The 21,001-nt window shown below is 36.5% G+C and overlaps 1 protein-coding gene across 3 annotated transcripts in view; it reads left to right on the plus strand.

Annotated features, from left to right (window-relative positions):
- Window positions 1–21,001, plus strand: part of MIPEP (mitochondrial intermediate peptidase) — a 67,623-nt gene that overhangs the window by 30,680 nt on the left and 15,942 nt on the right. For 2 of the 3 annotated variants that reach the window (XR_015284741.1, XR_015284742.1), the window contains exons 13-17: window positions 112–316; window positions 3,127–3,236; window positions 9,426–9,500; window positions 12,104–12,305; window positions 15,074–15,193. Coding sequence is in view for 1 of the 3 variants with exons in the window: in XM_086881820.1 (XP_086737946.1) it covers window positions 112–316; window positions 3,127–3,236; window positions 9,426–9,500; window positions 15,074–15,193 (510 nt within the window). In the remaining 2 variants the exon portion in view is untranslated. The remainder of the gene's footprint in view (window positions 1–111; window positions 317–3,126; window positions 3,237–9,425; window positions 9,501–12,103; window positions 12,306–15,073; window positions 15,194–21,001) is intronic. The other variant, XM_086881820.1, reaches the window with a different exon arrangement.

A 21,001-nucleotide genomic window follows, 5' to 3' on the forward strand; every position in this document is an offset into this window, starting at 1 on the left:
AACTGAGTATGTGTTCAGATTTGATTTAACAGATTCATTTAATTTAATCATTGTTTTAACATCATTGATATAATGACATTGGCTGTCCATGTTTGCTTTTACCTTGAAAAGGACTGTCACTTTACAGTTCGAGGAGGCAGGCTAAAGGAAAATGGAGAGTACCAGCTACCTGTAGTTGTTCTTATGCTGAGCCTTCCTAATTCAGCAAGAGGTACACCAACACTACTAAGTCCTGGTATGATGGAGAATCTCTTCCACGAAATGGGACATGCTATGCATTCTATGCTGGGAAGAACTCGGTACCAACATGTCACTGGTAAGGAAGTTGTAATAGTGATTTTTTTTTGTTTTAGTCCAATGTTTAATTTCCAGAAGAAAGAAGTAGATTTTAAAAACAGACAGAACAAAAAACCCCAAAGAATAAAAAGAATATGAACCAAAAATGGTTGTCATGTTAATAGTTCTGTACCCTTGATGATCTGAGAATACAGAATCAGATCCTCAGATATTATGTAAAATTCAACCAAACAACACTTGAATATCCTTTTTCTAATGAGAATTAGGTGTTTGTGTCTCTTTTTTATGTACTGTTGATCTTTCTATTGGTGATATCCACTCTTGCGAGTTTGTCTTATGTGGAGTTTATAATCAGTAGAATAGTTGGAGGTTGGGAAATAGGTTGTACCAAGTGTAAAACCACAATGAATCCTGTGTTGGAAATGACTTAGGAAAATGAATGAAGGAAAATTAGTGAATTAGGTCTTGCAAAGAGTAGTGAGACTACTGGCGGGCAGGTCTCCGGCTTCTGTAACCTTCTGCAGTTGTGGCAAGCAGGTCAAAGATCCATGCTGGCTAAGACTGCTTGGCATGCTTCATTCTTTTTTTTAACCTGTTGGCAGCTTGGTACATTCTTTTCTATAATAACGCGCTGGAAATCTCAAGGGTAGTAGATGTTTACTTATTTAAAAAAAAAAAAAAAAGAAAACAAACAACCAAATAGATGAGATTGTAACTCCCTTGTCTGAAGAATTAATTTTTTAATGTTTTACCATTTTTATGCTAGTGATACAAAGGGGTGTCCATGGTGCAGTTAATGTTTAGTCAATAGACACCTTTGCACCCAGTGGCAAAAAAAGTCTTTTTTTAAGTTGTCCATTTAAAATTAAAATTGACTGAACTGTTTTATAAGTATACCACTACTGGACATGGTTAAAACAGATGAACACTGCATAATTCCTTCAGTATAAGCTCTATATAGTCTTGGAGACAGCTAAGGGCTCTCCCCCACTCCTTCCACTCATATAGCCTTACTCATCTTGAGCTACAGGAATACTTATATGCCCAAAATAGCTGCTTTGGTGCAACTTCTCCTCTTGTGCTGAATCATGTGTGTCTGCATGTCAAACTCCTGAAGGGGCAGGAAGTGGCTAATTTTGAGGCTCAGACTTTCCAGGAGACCGTGTGTATGGTTTCTGTGTTGCCTTAGCTCCAGGCAGTCCTGAATCCCAGAGGATTTCACTCCAGATCTATCATTTCAAAAGCAGCATTGGAGGTTGGAGGTCAGGGGTGTTGTTTCTGCAGAGAATCCTTTTTTTGTGGATTTGGAATGTGTTACAATCAAAGGGCTTGTCCCAGGGATGTCTGTTAGGGCTGTCTGCTCTCATGGAACACAAGGGTGGTAAAGTTTGAAAACAAGAAGACTACAGGCTATTGTGAGAACAAAATACTTGACATTCTATTTGAGATGAGCTGAAGTAATTTGACATCTTTCTTGCTCTCTCTTGCCTTACTTTTCTTTAATTCAGAACTAGACAGTGCAGATCATGCATTTTCAGAATATAAGGAGAATTTTTGATATCAAGTGGCTTTTTCAGCAGTGGTGGACAAAGAGATTCATAGTTTTATATGTCAGTGCAGAAGTGCATATAGCTAATGTGTCTGTGAAAAGGTCCAATGTGATTTGAAATTACATCAGAGCTGTATCTAACAGCAATAAGTATTAGAATGGCAAAGGTACTGGTGAAACCTCATGCAATGTTTGGGCACAGTTTTATGTGTCTAGTCTAAAGGTGAATTCAATCTGCAGCAGGTACAGAGAAGAACTAGAGTAGATGATTTCTTAGCCTTCATGTTGCCTTTGGATAATGATGGCTCAGAGAGAATACAGTTTCTCTCAACGTAGTGGGTAAAAAACAGTGTGATAAATGCTATTTATACTAAAGAGCAGTATCACTCTGAATCATTGAGTATAAACAGATTATAAATTAAGATTAAAAATTAGGAAGGTTTGTAGAGGTCAAAGGAGTGATTTTAAAAACTAGTCTTCAAAAAAAATCTAAAAGCATACTGCGATTTAAGACTAATTCTGGATGTTGACATTGTGCCTGGCAGACAGGGATAGAGATGATGACCCAGTGGATCCACTATGAAAGCAACAGCTTTTACATTGCTACCCTTAATACAGAAATCAGAAACTCAGCTTTGATTTGGCAATGTGTTACACTTTTTAATAACTTCCATTGGGTAAGATGCTGATAAAGATTGGAATAAATAAGGCTTTTGGGAAAGTGCTTTTTGAAAATAGTAACAGCTAAAATATTACCTCACTGCAGTTACATAGAACATGTCTTCAATCTGCAAGAGTGTTCCTTGAATGAATGACTCAGTTTTATAAAGTGAGGTTAATATAAAGCATAAGTAAGCTCAGAAAACAGATGGAAGCTAAAACTTGTAACTGTGAATGAGATTAAGGCAGAGTTTTATTTACATTGTAGTTTAATTTAGGTTTAGGACACTTAAATTGATCTGGTGTTTCATGTAGGGCCAGTTTGTCTACAGTCTGGTTTAGTTTAAAAAGGGTGTGATCCAGAGCTTTATAAGGTGCCTCACCCAGCTGTTCAAATATTTTGTTTTACTTTGTGATTTATAGTAAAATGTGTAGGATCATAATGAAGCTTTTCTGGCAGTATGTAAAATAATGGAAATAAAATATTGACTTAATAAATGAAAGAACATTGAAGTTCACCGAAAGTCCAAACTGAAAGTTGCAAAACCCTTTGGGAAGAGTTAACTATTTGTGTTAGTGGAAATAGCAAATGCTAATGTGTACAATTATTCTACCTCTAGGAACCAGATGTGCTACTGATTTTGCTGAAGTTCCCTCAATTCTGATGGAGTACTTTGCAAATGACTATCGAGTGGTTAACCAGTTTGCAAGGCATTATAAAACAGGACAGGTAGGGAAAAATATGTAGAATATTGAAAATAGGAATAAATGTGTGTAGGAAAAGAATCATATTTACATATGTTATTAATTAATAATGTTTAAAATAAAAATAAACAATAGAGAAAATGATTCTAGTATTACAATTTCAGTTATTCAGAAAATTGTTAATGTTGTCATTGCAAAAAGGATAAATGTAATCTGTGGAAGAATACTAGGTTCTTATATCCAGGGTTCCAATTACACTTTTAAAACTTTCAGACTTTTTTTCCTACAACATGTAGTAGGTGAACAACTTCTGTGTGAATCAAGTTGTTTGGAATGGTTTAATATAATTACAGGTAAGTAAGTTATGACAAAAATAGGGTTTGTCATTGAACTCTCTAAAGTCTGTCTTAAAATAAGGCTCAGGTAGCTAATCACAGACGTAAATGGAAGCGATCTGCAGTGTTTCAAAATTTCCATTTTTAGCACAGTGTAGGGCAGTAATTGAAGTATTTTGTGATGAAAAATATACTTCTCTATTTACGATTATATTAGGATTAGTTACATTCTGTCAATCATGAATTTCTGTATTAAAACTCTGATACTGTTCTTACATGAAATTATTCTTTATCAGTCTATTACAAGGATCTTCTTTTTACGGGGAATTTGGAAAACAGTGCTCTTTGGAACAAGTTGACTTTTGGTGGTTGCTTTAAGACATGGCAATAGAAGATTATTTGTATTTATACAGACATTTCAAAAATTCCTCCTAAGTTGTGTAGTGTTATACTTCATTGGAACTTTTTATCCAGTACTAGGCATTCAGTGTATTTCAGTATTATGGAAGTAGAATTATGTTTTCCTCCATTGAACAGTTAGGAAAATATGTTGCTTAACTTCTATTTTAATAGATACTGTCTGAGAAAGTTGCTCTGTAGTTTTTGGGTTTTTTTCTTTTTTTAACAGAGCAATTGTTTCTGCAGAATTGATTGCACTAAGAAAGGTCTCTTTGAAACCTGGCAGTTAACCTCAGTTCAGGAATGTTGATCATTTATCTATTCGAATCCACATACAGAAATAGGGCTTTCTAATGTTCTCTATAAAGTTCATGTAGTGTTTAAACAGCATGGAGTTAATCTGATTGCATATGAATTCAGAGAATGAGCTTCACTAAAACATCTGAAAGAGATTTGTAAAACATTTAAAACATTATTTATAGCTTTGTATTTTCAAAATGACTTGACAAATCTAAACCATGTTTAGTTTCAGTGCAAAAGCTAAGAACCAGACACTGTGTCCCATTTGGCATTTCCATAAACTACTTTTGTTTATTGGTGGTGAAATCTTCCCCTTTCAGAGAGCAATTGAGAGAGGTTTGATGTAGAAATTCAGTCTTGAAGGGGGCAAGAATGTATTACGCTGGAAGATGAGAAGAGCAGCCTGAAACTGCTCTGTGGCTCTTCAGAGCTTTAGATGTCTTCCTTTTAATTGCTTCAATTGCTTTAATTTTAGAATGCATTTTTAAGCTATTACCCAACATATATAAATCTGCTTTTGCTTATGTTGGTTCATCTAAGCTGATTTTAAGAATCTGATATCATATTTCTATGTTTGTCATTTAAATACAAATAGATTGAAGTAATCTTTTCTGTTGTGTGTATGTTATGAAATACTTTGACCTGAAAATCCCATCTCTCTTATATTTTCAGCCTTGCAAAGGTCTTTGTGGTTTACTTTCTCTGCTTGTTCCTTGATTAATTCTTCTGTTGTGCAAATATGAAATTAGATTTCTTTTTGGTTATTCCTCCAGTTTTTGATTTATTTGAAATAAAAATCATCCACTTTACTCCCTTTTCAATGGGAAGTAAGGAAAGCAAATGAAAAAGTTAACATGAAAATTGTGAACCCATTTTATCAATATGTTTTTCTATATGAGAATTTCCATTAATTTTCTTCTTATGAATTAAGAGACTGATCTCTTCTGTACTAGAAGGATCTTTTCTGCAACAACTACACCAACAGAGCTCTGCTGGATGTTGGCAGAAGGAGGACATGCTACTGATCCAGTTTGTGTTGGAGGCAATGCAGATAATTTGACAAAGCATCCTTCTCTTGGCCTTGCTGCATCTACACTCTAGTTTTTGCATGTAGACTTCAGGTGGTGTGGTTTTTAATATTCCTACTTAACATAGTTGCATCCGAAAAACTTGTCAGTGTAATCTCATATTAGCCATATGAGATAGAATTGCTATAGAAGTCAGTTGTAAAAAGACCCTTCTTAGAGGATCTGCACTTAAAATCAGTGCTTATGCTTGTGGGAAGAGGAGGGGAAACAGATATTTTGATTATTAAAACATGCAAACTGTTGAAAATTTTATTTCAGTAGCATTGCAGAAAAAGAAATTGATGGGCAGACCTTCAAAGATGAGAGTTCATTTAGATGTAGATCATGAGGTTCTGGTCCAAAATTTCTTGAAGTTTATAGAAAGCTTGTCTCTGCCTTCTGTCCCTTTTGAAAGATTATGCTGTTGAATGTTGAGGAATGTTGAGAGAGCTTCCAAGCTCTTTTGTCAAAAGGAGCAAGTCTTCTGAACTTAGTTGAAAAAGCTGGCCAGTACAAATCTGTTTCAAGATGATAGCAAGTCTAGTTTTCCTTTCATCTGAAGCATGACTCAAACCAAAAAATCCTTGAGATAAAATGAATAAATAGAGAGGACTGTAATAAATAATTACTAAAGTTGGATTAGTCAGGTAAGCTCATGAAGCCAAACCATACCAAAATGAGACATTACAGTTAAGCAGACAATCTGGTGCATGGGTGCCATTCTGTATCGCTGTGATTGTTTAATTTCATTTGTAAAGTGCAGAGATGTGTGGTAGGTCTGAGCTAAGTAATTTTAAGCTTGTGTGTCTTTGGAGGCTCTCTTGAACAAAGGCCAGTGTTTCAGCTGTTCAAATTTGAACTGAGTTCATTCTTCACAGAGATGGAATTACAAAGACAGTATTGTATTAGCATGATTATGAGAATAAACCCACAGATAGTAAACAGTTGTAATGTGTTGCAGTTACTACACAGTGGTAAGAAGTTAAGCATGCTCTGGGACACAGGGAATTCTGTTCTTTTAGCCACCATGAAAAACATGCTGGAAAATTAATTCCAAGATCTTAATGTTACTTAATGGAGAAAGATAGAGAAGTGGACCTCAAAGTAAAGCATGTAGTGTTTAAATTTTAAAATTTGAATGGTTATTCAATGACATAGCTTTAGCCAAAGCTCTGTGAAATATTTCTTTTAGAAGGAACATGACCGTCTCATTCTGGTTTTTCAGAGTTCATCTTTCAGAAGTGAAGTAAGAATGCTGATGCCTTTTTGTAATTCATTCAGCTGCTTATTAAGCAGTTTTGTGAGATTGTAATGAAGCAAGGAGGATTCTTGTTTCAACAGTTTCTATTGTCTGAAACAGTACATGCTCCAGTTTAAGACCACAGCATAGCATGTGTGCATGAAATTCATAGATACATACCTTGGAGTGGAGTTGTGATCTTTGAAAAACCCTCTGAAGTCAAATTTTGCTTCCCTGAAATCTTCAGGAGACAAAAATGTTTTGGGAAAAATAAGTGATTTCTTTATCATCTTAAATTCTTTCAATTTAATCTAATTTTGGCAGTGTTTTCTGGTACCAAATTCTGCTTGGCTTGTGAATTATAATCACAACACAATCTTTGAGCCAGGTTAGTATCACTGATAGATTTAAGAAAGACATAAATGTTTTTTCCTCCTTTGTCTTTTTATCAGCAGGTGTAGTCATAAGAATGATTTGTACTTTCTTGTTGATTTTAATCTGCTCAAGCAGTAGGACTTGCTCTTCAGTGCAGAGTAGATTGACATTATTTATTTGACATTCATATGGCTACAAAAGAAGTCAACAGAATTATCTTGGAGACTCTTGGTAAAACTGCCTGTATTTTACTTGGTCTCAAGAACTTCCTCTTGCCATCATTTAATATAGAAGAAATATAAAATTGAAACACCATTACATTGAAAGAGCTGGTTTTACCTTACTGGTAGGAGAGCTCTTGACTTTAACACTCTTAAATGATAACTCTGTAAAACATACATACTTGTCCATTTCTGGGCCCCTCAGTTTGGGAAGGACGTTGAGATGCTTGAGCACATCCAGAGGAGGGCAGCAAGGCTTGTGAGGGGCTTAGAACACGAGCCCTGTGAGGAGCAGCTGAGGGAGCTGGGGTTGTTTAGCCTGGAGAAAAGGAGCCTCAGAGGTGACCTTATCACTCTCTACAACTCCCTGAAATTAGGCTGTGGTTAGGTGGGCATCGGTCTCTTTCTCCAGGCAGCAGCTGACATAATGAGAGAACACAGTCTCAAGCTGCACCAAGGGAAGTATAGGTTGGATGTTAGAAAAAAGTTTTTCACGGAGGGAGTGATTAAGCACTGGAATGGTTTGCCCAGGGAGGTGGTGGAGTCACCATCCCTGGATATGTTTAAAAATCGTCTGGATATGGCACTTGGTGCCATGGTTTAATTGAGGTGTTAGGGCTGGGTTGGACTCGATGATCTTGAAGGTCTCTTCCAAACCGGTCATTCTGTGAATATTTGCTCTTGCTAAGCTTTTGGTTGTTCAGGTCTTCAACACTGACAAATTACGTTTTAAGAATTTCCATCCAGTTCTCTCATACTGTGCTGTATCCAACATACAGATGTTCTAGAAGAAGTCAGTTTTGTTTAATTCCATGTTGTACTAGTTCATAAGAAAAGAAAAAAGTCTCCAAAAAGCTGCCAAAACTTTCTGATAGGTTTTGTGCTTTACAAAATCAGTTTAAAATCCTATAGGTTTCCTTGTTTAATCTGTGTTATTGCAAACCCTGATGTACTTTAGTTCCAAGATGAAAGGACACTGAAGAGTGTGCCATACTTGTGTAAGAGGATGAGACAGAGACATTCATAGTAATTGTCCAACCAAAATACTTTAACCAATTGTAACTTTTTTCCTACTTTACTTTCTGCCTTATTAAATTCTCTGGTTCTATACCATGCTTGACCTAGCTAACTTTAGATTTGAAGAAGGGGTTGCAAGCCTTAGCAAGTACTGCATAAAGCAGCTGTGCGACCAAAGAATTTTTCTTGCCTGCTTCAACTTAGAGATTCTAGAGCCAGTTGATAAAATTTTCATCACTTAGATGTAACTTCTGTAGAGCTGGGTTTTTATTCTGTGAACATTGCTTGTCTTGAATTCAGATCATTTGCAGAGAATCTAAACATATGGCTCTGCCATATCAGTAGACCTTCTTGGATTATTTCTTGAATACTTCAGCAAACTGTAAAAGCATAGGTATGATTATGGAGTCAAGCTTAACACCTAGCATCTCTATAACATTGTACAACTTGTAGTATCTTTCTTAATATTTTAGCAAGAATGCAGTTATTTTAACCGTATTTCATTTGTTTGATTAAGGAATCTTCTAGGAAAACGAAAATGTTTGTTAGGAAAAACATCTATTGAAAAGCTTCAGCAAGTGGTGGAAGAAGTGTAAGGTCATGCGTTCATAGATGGATATTCTTAAAACTCTGGCATTATAAAGTCTTTGGATTTATTTGCAGACATGTAGATGGAAAGTCAAAAAATTTATTTAATGACCTGAAGAGTGTTTCTGGCTTTTCAGTGTGTGGTGGCATGGATAATTTTATTGCCATAGATGTGGAATAAATTTAAATTTGTTAAAAATTTCAAAGGGTAGATATTTACTGTTCAGTACAATTAAATATTTTTATGTGGGTAGAAGGTCTGATGATGTCTCAGTTGAAGTTATGAAAACCCAGTATTATTAAGCTCAGTATTATGAGTTATATGATGTGGGTGGGCTTTAACTGCCCCAGTCTGTTCTTTATATCTAAAAATAGTAATAACATCTTTAACAGACTTGTAAAGGAATATGGAATCAGTTTATAGAAAAACAAACATGTTTCACTGAGTGATTTCTCTATTGCTATGTGGATTAATTCTGATATCTTAATTGACCATTTAATGCTTTGTTCAGAAAATGTTACCTTCCTCAATGTGAAGCACTTCAAATGTGTTTTATTACCAGCAGTATTATTTATTTTTTTGTATCTTCAGCCTCTTCTAGTAATTAACTATTTAAACACAATTTACAAATAAACAATAAGTCTAAATTTGATCTGATTTTTTTTTTCAAGCCACTACCAAAAAACATGGTGTCAAGACTTTGTGAGTCCAAAAAGGTGTGTGCTGCAGCTGATATGCAACTCCAGGTGTGTATTTTGCATTCTAGTTTCTACTCTCTATTCAGCACTTACAAAACATATTTTAGTTCTTATAATTTGACCAAGCTTTTTACTTTAATGTAGAGGTGTTATTGAAGTATATGTAAATTAATTAAAATTAATTTTTATATTAATTGTTCTGTTTGTTTTTCTGAACATACTCTGTGTAGTCTGCTTAAACCTAAATGCTTATATCAATAGGAAAATATCATGAAAATCACAGATTTCAAAAATGTTTGGATTATCAGAATTCCCAAATGTTGGTTTAAGATTGAATTAATGGAATAATTTAAGGAGAACTTGAAGAAGAGGAAGTATTGTGTACCTTGGATCATTAAAATATAGTAGGACTGAGAGGTACAGGCTACCATAGTAAAATCAAACCAGCACCTTTATTTACTATAATGTGATTTGAGCTCCTTGTGTTCTGCAGCTCCACATGAAAGTGGCCACTTGTCACATCAAAATTGCTGGCTGAGCTGTAAGGATGTAAGACTTCTCCACCACTGTGTTAGGAGGAGTAATTAAATTTGTAAACCTTTATTTTCTGTGGGTAGGTGTGATTGACCAGTCATTTCCATAAACAATCAATGATGCTGTTCTTCAAAGGAAGTAAAGGAAATTAGACTTATATCTAAAATAGTATTTGGCCTTTTTCAGTCCTGCATCGGCAGTTCTCAGATGTGTACAGTAGCATTAGCATCCAGCCAAATTTTTTTACAGTGAGCACTTGGCTGCATTTAGTGTGCTACAAGTTTTGGCTATGTGATTTTTATGATTATGTTTTCTTCTTTGTTTTGCCTTAAGCCCAAAGCATACAACTTTTCCTTCTACAATTAACCTGGTGTTTAGGTGAGGTAAGTTTGCTAGTACCTTAGTGAAGGTTGATTACTGAGATGCGGAAAGAAACAAATTTACAGGTTCTTGGTATTTCTTCCTTTGAGAAGTGGCCAAATGATCACAGCCCTGTCTGCAAACATGAGTTAGCTGAAGCTGGTCTGAAAGAGAAATTTAAATATCTGCAGTTTTCTCTGTGTAGTTACATAGAATACTTTAATCAGAAGTCTGGAGTGTGGACCTGTAAGCTGCATATGTGACGTTTACACTTATCAAAGCCAGAATGAGCACTGTTTTCAGTGTAAACATGTATTTTTCATTGGTTAAAGTTAATGCACTTCTGAATTGTGCTTTCAGTGCAGTGCTGGCTGTCAGCAGCCAGTGTTGGCTGGGCAGGTATTACCTGTGGCTATACCTAGGTGACATGAAAATATAACTGCACCCTGTCTGCAGGTCTGATTTTTGAAATGCATACTGCTGGCTTTGAAAGGCTCTCACAGAGATGTCTGATAATCCAGAAAGAATGTGGGCAATAATATAAATAATTAATACAGGAGGTTTTTATTGGAAAAAAAAATAATTCTGAATTGAAACAAAATTTTTTACTGTGAATACTTAATCATGGACCTTTATTCATGAGAGTACAACACATGTACAGATCAGTAACCACCAAAGTGTTGATCAAGGCCTTTCACATGCACCCATTCTTTTCTGGTATCTCTGTCCATAACAGCTATGTATCAATCTAACAGATTTCTTTTCAGCTTTTTGTATGTATTTGCTGTGATCTTGTCAAGGTTTGAGACCAGGTTGGCATCATGGAAACTAAGTGAGATTGGATATCAAGCAATATAAGTCACAGATATATTCATAAGTGACATGTCTTCCCTGTTTTGTGTTGCTGGAGAGAGGAAAAGTCATTTCATCAGTTTCTTGTGCTCGGGCTGTGCAGTGCCCCTGCTGTTGTTGGCCCTCAGCTTCTCCTGGGGCCTCTTTAGAGTCTGTCTTGGAGTCACTCCACACCCTGTGGCTCAAGAACACCCACTTCTGGTGGGCTCAAGTTCCCTTGGGTGCCTGATGATTGACTGGTGCTGGCAGTGATTTAGCAGGCTGCTTGCCATCAAATTTTTCTTATGTAAATTATGTTCATCTAGTTACAACCAATGACCACAATTCCATACTGAATAATATTATTAATTTCCTACTTTCCAGCACTATGTTTCTGGAGATGTGAAGTGTAAAACCTGCAGAAGTGTGCACTCATTTCAAAGCCCTGACAGATTAGCAGGGCTGTTCTGTTGAGTAATTCAGAAAAAAATGTCCCAGAGAAGTTGATTGCATGGCAAATATAAAGCTAATATATTCCATTTTAGGAGTGCATATTGTTAGTCATGCAGATTAAAGAGTAGAGTAATTAATTGAAGCAAAATATATTTTAATTTGCAGATGTCAAAGTATGTATGTTCTGCTAGCTATATGCCTGAAAATACTGTGAATGATGATTCTAATACCATTCCTTCAGACTTTGCAACAACTATATTCTGTTTTGATGGCTAGATGCTATGTTAGCTATATTTGACCTTTAAAAGAATTAAAAATGCTGACAAATATTCCAGAAGTGTGGAAAACACCTGGAGGTTCTTCTGTGGTCTATTAAGAAAATAAGTCTATTCAGAAAATAAGTCTATTGGCATGTGAAAGTAAGAAGTATTGCTGCTTTTTCATAACTACAATACCTCTGAATTTTCTTTTAGGTCCTGTAATCAGTTGCTCAGAAGGAAAGATAGGAGAGTCCATACATCTTTTCCTAAGGCTTTTGCCAGGCAAATTGAATCCCAGAGTATTTCAGTCAGTAGTAACTTCACTGGAAAATGCCTAAGTGTGTGCATATTAATGCTATTAGGCAGACAAGGAACTAGAGAGAACTGGAATCAAGTGAAACTAATAAATACCAATGTAAGTGTGAAATAGACAGTATGAAAATAAGTAACTCTTTGATGGCATTATTATATTTTTAAGTCTCTTGAGAAATGTGTTTTACTGAAATTAGAGATCATCTTCCATCTACTGCTTGATATTAAATGTTAGCTTGCTCTTCAGATGTATCACCTAAAATCCTGTGGTCCTGAGATGTGTTTCCTTTTCCCATTTCAAAGGTCTGTGTAAACAGACAGAACTGTGGTTTGTAGATGGAAATGCTTATGGGTATAAAGTTCATCCAAGTTTATTTTCAGAGATGGTTTTTTTAACCAAACTGTCCAGGTGGCCTGGCTCATAGCTTTCATCCCACACTGTACATGTGCCAGGATCAAGGGAGAGCTTATAGCTGACTTCAATGAGTCATTTCCCTGTCACCACATTGTTCTTTAGGCAGAATATTTCTGGCCTTCAGTTGACATTTACCCACTTCCTAGCTGTGGGTTGAGATTTTGCTCCTTGACCACAAACTACTTCACTCCAAATTTCACTTTAGAGAGGGTCCCCTACAGTGCAGATGCAGTTCCCCCATCTTGTGAGGAGCACTGAGGAGCAACTGCAGACTGCTCCAAAGAAAGATGGGCAATAGAAAAAAGAGGATCAAGGCTCTGCTGAGGCTTGACACTAAAGTCTATTGTCAGTTGTTGAAGTTCCTCGTGTTTGATTTGGGTTTTGTAGAGAGGAGAGGGGAAGTTAGTGTGAAATGACTACTGCAGTTAAAAAGGTCTAAGGTGACAGGAGAAACTGAGCTTTTTAGGACTATTACATCAGGTGGTTTCCAGGTCTATTCATGGTACTTACTGTGGGTCATACTCTCAGTCACCCTTACTACCATAAACCTGTAGCTTTTAAACTGTGTAAAAAAAATGAATGGGATTCTAATGACTAGGGATGCAAAGCCATTGTAAAGCCTCTTTCTCTTCTTAGATAAATAAAAGTGAAAAAAGTATTGTAGTTTTTGCAGTGGAGTGTAGGTTTCTTTTCATATGCTTAGTCTGAACAGGTGCTTGCTGCCTACTCTGTGTACGTAGATGGCCAAAGTTGAGTGCTTACGTCTTGCTCAGTGCTGCTACCTGGGACACAAAACTTGCAATGTCATTAATGGGTGATTGTGCAAGTTGGGTTTTACTGACCTCTCTTCTCCACATTAGCCATGTAGGAAGTATGTAGGAAATCTAGGAGTAGCTCCTGCAAGTCACAGTTTATTCACTCCCTCTGGTTATAACCCTTAGTTTTTCTTGGAAAAAAATCAATGTGCACATTAGATTTGCACTAGAGACTGTCAAAGGGTTTATTAGAAATCTGCATGTTAGAAGGCAGCTTATTCAAACAGAAGAAATATACTCCTTTAGAAACAGTCACAATTTTGTTATATCCAGAACAAATAAAAATATTCTGAATTCTGGTAAATTATTAAAGCTTGTAATCTAAAATTTTATAATAAGGAATCTTTTCAGAGGTTCAAGGGGTTGTGTTTATATAGATAACATAAAACATCCAAACAACTTTTTCTCCATAAAATTTTGTGTTTATAGTTCCTGGAACAGTGTGTTTATGTCATTGGGGATGGTATTGCACACTGGGAGTGTGACTGGGCCTGAACCTCTAACCAAATGATTTGCTTCATTCCTTGCAAAAATGGAGGTTCCTTATTGTCAACTTTCTTATGAAATGTGCTTACCACAGGATGACCTGACCTCTTCCCTTAAACATCTGGATCCATCAAATTTCTCAAAAATATCTTGTGTTGCAAAGCAGTGGGTGTCCTCTGTCTTCCTTGCTCTTCCACAGAATAGGAGATCTGAAAAAAAAAGAGGCTGAAATAATTTCTTCCGTCCATGCCTGTTTGATGTTTTTTGTTACAGTGCCAGAGATTCCGCTTTGCAGTCTTTGCTTGGAAAGTTTTTTTAATGGTGCTGCTTTCCCACTCCAAACACCTCAGTCATGTACCTGCATTCTGCTGTAGCTCACATGCATAAAAATTGCTTATGGAGCAGCTCTTACTTCTGGCATGGTACCCTCCTGATGCAGTTCGCTTTGAGCTAAGCTTACACTTTATCAATTTATTGTTCTGAAGGTGAGAGCTAAAATAAAGGAAAAACCTGCCTTAGTACTACACTGTTGCAGGGGTGTAGCAGAAACTCAGTAGCATCAGCAGCTCTGTGTAGTGGGCATGGTGCTTTTAGGTCAAAGGTTGGACTTGGTAATCTTGGAGGTCTTCTCCAACCTCATTGATTCTATAATATTTTTAATACAATTTTTATGTTCACTGAGCCATAACATGCCCCTGTAGGGTTGGAGTATTCTTATGGCTGCATGTACGTGTCTTGAAATAGCTTACTTTGCAGTGTCCACTTAAATAAATTTAAAATAACATAAAAATAGTGATTTTTTAAAAATTAAATCTGTTTAAAAACACTTTTCTTGAAAAGGATAACTGCTGGAGGGCTTTAGGCACAGCTCTTAATTTATTTAAAAAATGCAGACAATTTAGTACTCTCAGTCTGTTAAGTGACCTAAATAATGGATTCATAAAAGGTCGTGGTGGTGGTTGGTGTACTCCAAAAACTTTTTTCTCTCCTTGTATAACATTAGTATGTTATACTAATGATAGAAGATTTCCAAACCATATATATTTAAACTATTCCCTCTCCCTAGTCCATCTCTCATGTTCTTTTCTTTGTGTCTTTTTTGGTTTTCATATGCCAATAACATGTGCCAAAGTCAAATGTATTTTTTCTCTTCAGGTATTTTATGCTGTCTTGGACCAAATCTACCATGGTAAACACCCTCTAAAAAAGTCCACCACAGAAATTTTAAAGGAAACACAGGAGAAAGTTTATGGATTGCCATATGTACATAATACAGTGAGTAGCAACAGAATAAATGTATGAACTGCACCTTTTCTTTGATAGCATATTAATACCCTTCCCTCTTCCTGACTCTTGCCCTGCACACTTACATGCTTCTTGCTGTATTGTTATACTGGAAGAGTTTTCTTTCACTCACTTTTTCCAGAGAGTAGTGTATTGGAAATTTTCAGCCCAAAATCAAAATGTAATGAATGTACTTGTTTTGGTATAGGTATAGTCTCATAATGATGAACTTCATTACCTTGCTTTTATTTCTTAATAAAGAAGGCACTGGAAACAATATATTGAAAAGAGGATTTATTCTAACTTCTCAATGGCTGCTTATAAAAGGCAGCAAAACACCGTGCTGCACATTGATGTTTGTATGCTGTCAGCACGAGAAAAGTGTGAGGCAGGAAACGGAAGTGTGTGTTTTTCTCACAGTTTCTCATACTCTGTGTTCCTATGACCTTTGTCATGTCATTTATCCTTTCATGTGTTATCTGAAAGTGTAAAAGCCTAGAGTTCTACTGAGCTATGTAATTTTGATCTTCATCATGACATGTTTGTTCTGTACTTCGTGTGAGAGCCAAAGGTGCAGTTTGCATAGACAACAGTCATAGGATTTCCTGGTCTGTGTGAAGCTGAATTCCTGCCTGGAGCTTGGCCCCCCCAGTCCCTCTTTGTCACTGTGGTCAGAATACCCAAATCCTTTTTCTGCTTCTCAGAAAATGTACTTTTCTCCTTAGCAAATTGTGTCTTTCCTTCTCTGAGAACAGTGTTGGGAGATCCATTTCCTTGTCAATATTGTGCTGCCACTGCTCACACCTCCAAAAGACTGTAGCATCTTGTAGTGACACTGTGATCATCCTGAAGTGGGACAGCAAGTTTTAGCATGGAACTGAATCCCAGCAAATTGTGCTGTGAACTTATGAATAGACAGAAAGTTTATGCTTATATTTATTGAATGTAAAATTACTGTCAAGAACTGTAAGACAGTTTAAATTTCAGTAAAACTTAGTTAAAAAATTGCATTAGAATAACATTAGTACTCTGTAGAGCAATTAATGTCTGTAGTTTGTTTTGCTGTCCTTTCTTCCAAACTTGAGACAGGTTTGCAGTTTAATTTGTAGTCCAGATGAAAAAAAGAAAAAAATGCCTTGAAAGTGAAGGTTGGGGTTTTTAAGTGAAGAGAATATATTTCTTCCTTTCATTTGATTTCAGAGCTAGACATTGAAATACGGAAGTAGGGAGCAGTTTTTATTTTCATCTCTTATTTGGCTAGAGTTGCCAACTTACAGAGTTGGCAGAGAAAACAAAGTGTTTTGATTATTTGAATTTTATCTGTTCTCTATACATTTAGATTCAGTTTTGTATTGCTAAGTCAGGCTTCTATATCTTAAGTTAGTGGTGTTGGATAAAGCAATTCTTCCTTAGTGAAGATTGTCATTGCATTAATGTGATTTTTCTGTAGCAGCATTGTCTGTCAGGGCTGCAATTACTATTATTGTCCATTCTTACCTCTTCCTGATGAACCCTAATTCTCTTTTACTGCTCTTGACAGGCAAGTAAACTCAGTAAATATCCTCTGAATGTACTCAGTTGGCCTTCAGTCTTACTGTGCACTTATTTTCTGAAGTAGAGCCACGGCATGTGTCTTCAGCAGATGAATTTCTGTCATTCTCAGGCACAGCTCAGATAATAGGACAATTTGTATGTATCTTTTCGTTACAGTGCTTTCAAAATGAGGCATATAAACTACACCTGGTAATAAACATTATAAATAAATACTGCTGCGCCTGTGGGATGTACCTATTTGAGGGAAACCTAAGCATCATGTATTACATGCCAACTGTAGGAGGGGTAATGCAAAAAAAAGTCCTGTTGAGCGATAGTGGAAAATAAATCCTGTTGAGGTCTATATTTGCCATTCAAACAGATTTTGCAGGCACTGGAGCAGCAGGCATTGCACACATCAGTGTTTGCGTTGGCTGCGTTGATGCAGACGGGCGCAGGAGCTGGTGCCCACATGCACGGCAGGAAGGAAGTGAGATGGAAGCACAGAGAAACAGCACCCCACTAGACTTCGTTTGTCTGAATAATGCAAATCTCTCTCAATTTCTGGCTGGCCATTGCTTATCTGTTCAAAAGTATACAGAATTTACTGCTGGCTTCTGGAGGATGAAATTCCACTGGGATTTCATTGCTCTGTTACTGAATCCAGAAGGTGATGACTCCAGGCAGGGGGCAAGGAAATGTATCTGCCTGTTTTTGTAGTGTCTGGCAAGTTTTGTTGCCAGAGGAGATTAGTGTTACTGAGTTTGGAAAATGAAGAGCGGTTTTGCACAGGCTGGACTCTTGAGTTCTTGCGATACCTTTGAAAAGCAGTCTTCCTTTTGGTTCTTCTGAAAAACATGATAAAATAAAAATGGTCATGCTTTTTCCAGCCATTTCTTCCCGAATGTACATTGTGTCGAAATCTGTGCACTGTGGGGAATTCAGTACTCTGCTTTTGCCCCAGACTTTTCTTCAAATCATAGCTTATTTCTTAGCTCTTGTGAAGTCAGTTTTCATTTATTATGGCCTGCCTTGCAGTTGATGATACTGTCTGCTTTTAGAGTGTCTCCTCTGGTCTCTTCTACCTTTGTCCCCAGGATGCCCAGAGAGGCTTTTGAACAAGTATCAGGTGACCCTTTGATCAATCTGAGACATGATCAAAGTTTCTCCCTATAATCTGTTGCTTAGTCCCCTCATGTCCCCCAGGATCAGACTTGAAAACTACTTTCCTTTGAGACAGTCATCAAAACTTAATGGTGTGCCCTTGCTAGTCCCCTGCCAAACATAATAATTCCTATCTCCTGCTGGGGATTTGGTTCAATATTGTAGCAGAGAATGGCACACAGGATAAACAGACTCCTCAATGATAGTGGAGTTTACAGCCTCCTGCAGTTACAGCAAAGAGCTCTCAATAATGAAGTGGTTCTACAATAAACACCAGCTGCCCAGATCATCATACCTGTATTTTCTTTGTAAGTAGTTTTGGTTATTGATTCTTATTTTCAGAAAATTATTATGGACTTACCTATTAATTGTCTGTGCATTGTAGTAACCTTTTCTAATACGGAATTTTGGTGGGAGATGCTGGTTTGATGGTGACTGTGGGGAAAAATGGTTTTGAAGAGTTACACATAGTGAATCTGGGTTCTTTTTTAGATCATTGCCTAATAGTCTCTTCTTCATTTTTATTAAAATTATGTGATTTTCCAGTTGGCTTTTCTTTCAGAAACAGCTGCATTTCTTGTACGGTGCTTGAGTAGAAAGTGTGATGATGGAATTAACATATCATTATAATTATATTTGATAAGAGGCAACATGTTGGTATGTAGGGTGCCTTTGATATTTTTTGGAACACTGAATAATTTGCTGTGTACCTTTTTGTTTTAGTGCATTAAAAATGCATATTAGTTTAGAAGGACCACCTTTACTGGTGCCATAAAATGTGCATCAGGTTACAGGTTTAATTATGTGAATATAGTTTTGTCCAGAGTGCAAGTTTCTTTGGCAGCATGGCCTATTGTTGCTAGTGTTTGGAAAGACCAAAACACCTGTGAGACCAAAAATGTTAGCCAGCCAAGTTTGCCAACAGAAGACAAGGCAAGTATTGTGAGAGATACCCTAGAGCAAAGACGTGTATGAAAATGGTGTATCACCAATGTGGTTGTTAGTCTGTCTTCTTCCTGCAGCTGGGAGGACTCTGCCCAGACAGGGATCCTGACCTTGGAAGGCTCCACCTAGGTCCTTGTCTTAACTTGCTATGGTTATGTCTGTCATGTTCCTGACAAAGGAAATCAATGAATGAGATGCAACCTAACATTTGGAGTGCTTGCTCAGGGAGGCTGTCAGGCACTATGGGAAGATGTGGCTTGCCATGGGTGCTGAAAACACAAGTTTTTCATTAACAGGGAACATGCAGAGGCACGGGTGTTTGGTTGGCTGAGGAGAAGTTGATGTCAATAGGCAGAACTGGCTTCTCTACAGACAGAAAATAGTTTTTGCATCACGCATGGTTGCCATGAGCCAAAGCCGCCTGTTTTGTTGTTATTGAAGAGAACCTGTTTGCAAGAGAGTGTAGTTTAAACAGGCTTATTCCTCAGCTTACTGAGGGCTGGCTGGCAGTTTGGGTGAAGTATCTTGCTGTAGAATCTACCATCTATGTCCTTGTGGCATCTCTTGTCTTAGGATTTCTTGTTACATTTTTGGAGTGACTACTAATGTGCAGTTATAATATATAACTGTTTCTGTGTAAAATTTCATGTGAATATTAGTAATGCATATAAAAAGAATAAATAGTCAGACTGAGCAAGTAATGAGGCAGCTGGCTTAAAGTAAATAAGTGATAACCTTTAACCTCTGATGGTAAAAGTGGTTTTGAATTCTGAAAACTTAACTCAAGTGTGAACATAAATCTTAAAATTATTGGTAAGGAAGGCTAAGTAGTGGCTGCCTAATAAATTTTAGACTGTAATTTCACTTCATATTTATTCTGTCTAAAACATTCTAAAATTCATTTTAGATTTATAGGCTAAACTATGATGTAACCTTAGAATCTAAGCAAAACTGAAAGCAGATTAAAAGAAATGTAGAAAAAACAGTTAAAAGGTAGAATGGGTGCTATTGCTTTTAAAAAAAACAGTTCTGGGTGGCAGATGAGGGAATAAAGTTTATGGTGCTAATCAATAAAGTGCTAAAAAGAGCTCAGTGGGAGAAAAAGCCTGTATATCTATCAGACAAAGAAAAGTAAAAGCCATATAAAAGTGTGAAAACCAGAATACAGGGGAAGTTCTAATGAGCCAGAAGAAAAGCTGCAGAAGTTTCAAGCAGCATAGAAACCAAACCCAGCAATAATGATTAAAAGCAATGCATCAGAAAGAAGAAAGCTGACATGATATTTGCTGGAACTGGAACGTAGCTAAGTATGGTGGTTTAAAAGACGTTACATAGTTATCCAAGAGACTGAACCAAGGATACAAACCATCCTGATGCAAAAAATGTTTGGCAGTAAAGGACCAAGCCTTTTAAAACTTTATTAAGATAATAAAAAGTAGAAATCTTTATATGACTAGAGATAATTACTAAAAGAATGCAAGTATTCAGAACAAAAAAGGCTAGAAATGCTGAGTTGTAGATTGCAAGTAGAGAAGGTAATAGAATTCCATAATTACTCAAGAAGCAAGAGGAGAGTGGGAGCAAGAACAACAATAAACGTCAGAGAAAGTGATATTCTATTCTGCCTCAGCATTTTTTGAACAATAAGTGAATTTTGATTAGGTAAGTAATACATGCAATTTTTGAGATGGATTGAAACAATACTGAGATTGTGGAATAAAACAGAGAGAATGACTAGGTTAGATGTAGTCAGATTGTCAGTATATTTAAGCTTGTCAAAACAGTGACTTGGAGGAATTATCACTCATAAGCTCATGAAGAAGTTGCAATGTTATGGTAACTGTTCTTATGAAGGGAGAAGAACTTGGGAACTATAGACTAATTGTTCAGATTTTGTCACTCAAAAAGTAGTAGAAGCAATTATTAAGCAGCTCATAAGTACCTTGAGAACAATAAAGTGAGCAAAATAACCTCAGTTTTGTTAAGAACTACCTAAGGTGGAAAAAAAATCCACTTTTTTCCTAAGACATTGATTGATCTGGGAAACACGATGTAAGCAATTGATAGCATAACTCTATGCTTAGCAAGCTTTCTGACACTTGCAAATCATAATTGTACAAGCAAACTGTAGATTTGTGGCTGAGTCAACACACAGAA

The sequence above is a fragment of the Cyanistes caeruleus genome, chromosome 3 (genome assembly GCF_971803275.1).
Source record: "Cyanistes caeruleus chromosome 3, bCyaCae1.hap1.1, whole genome shotgun sequence".
NCBI lineage: Eukaryota > Metazoa > Chordata > Aves > Passeriformes > Paridae > Cyanistes > Cyanistes caeruleus.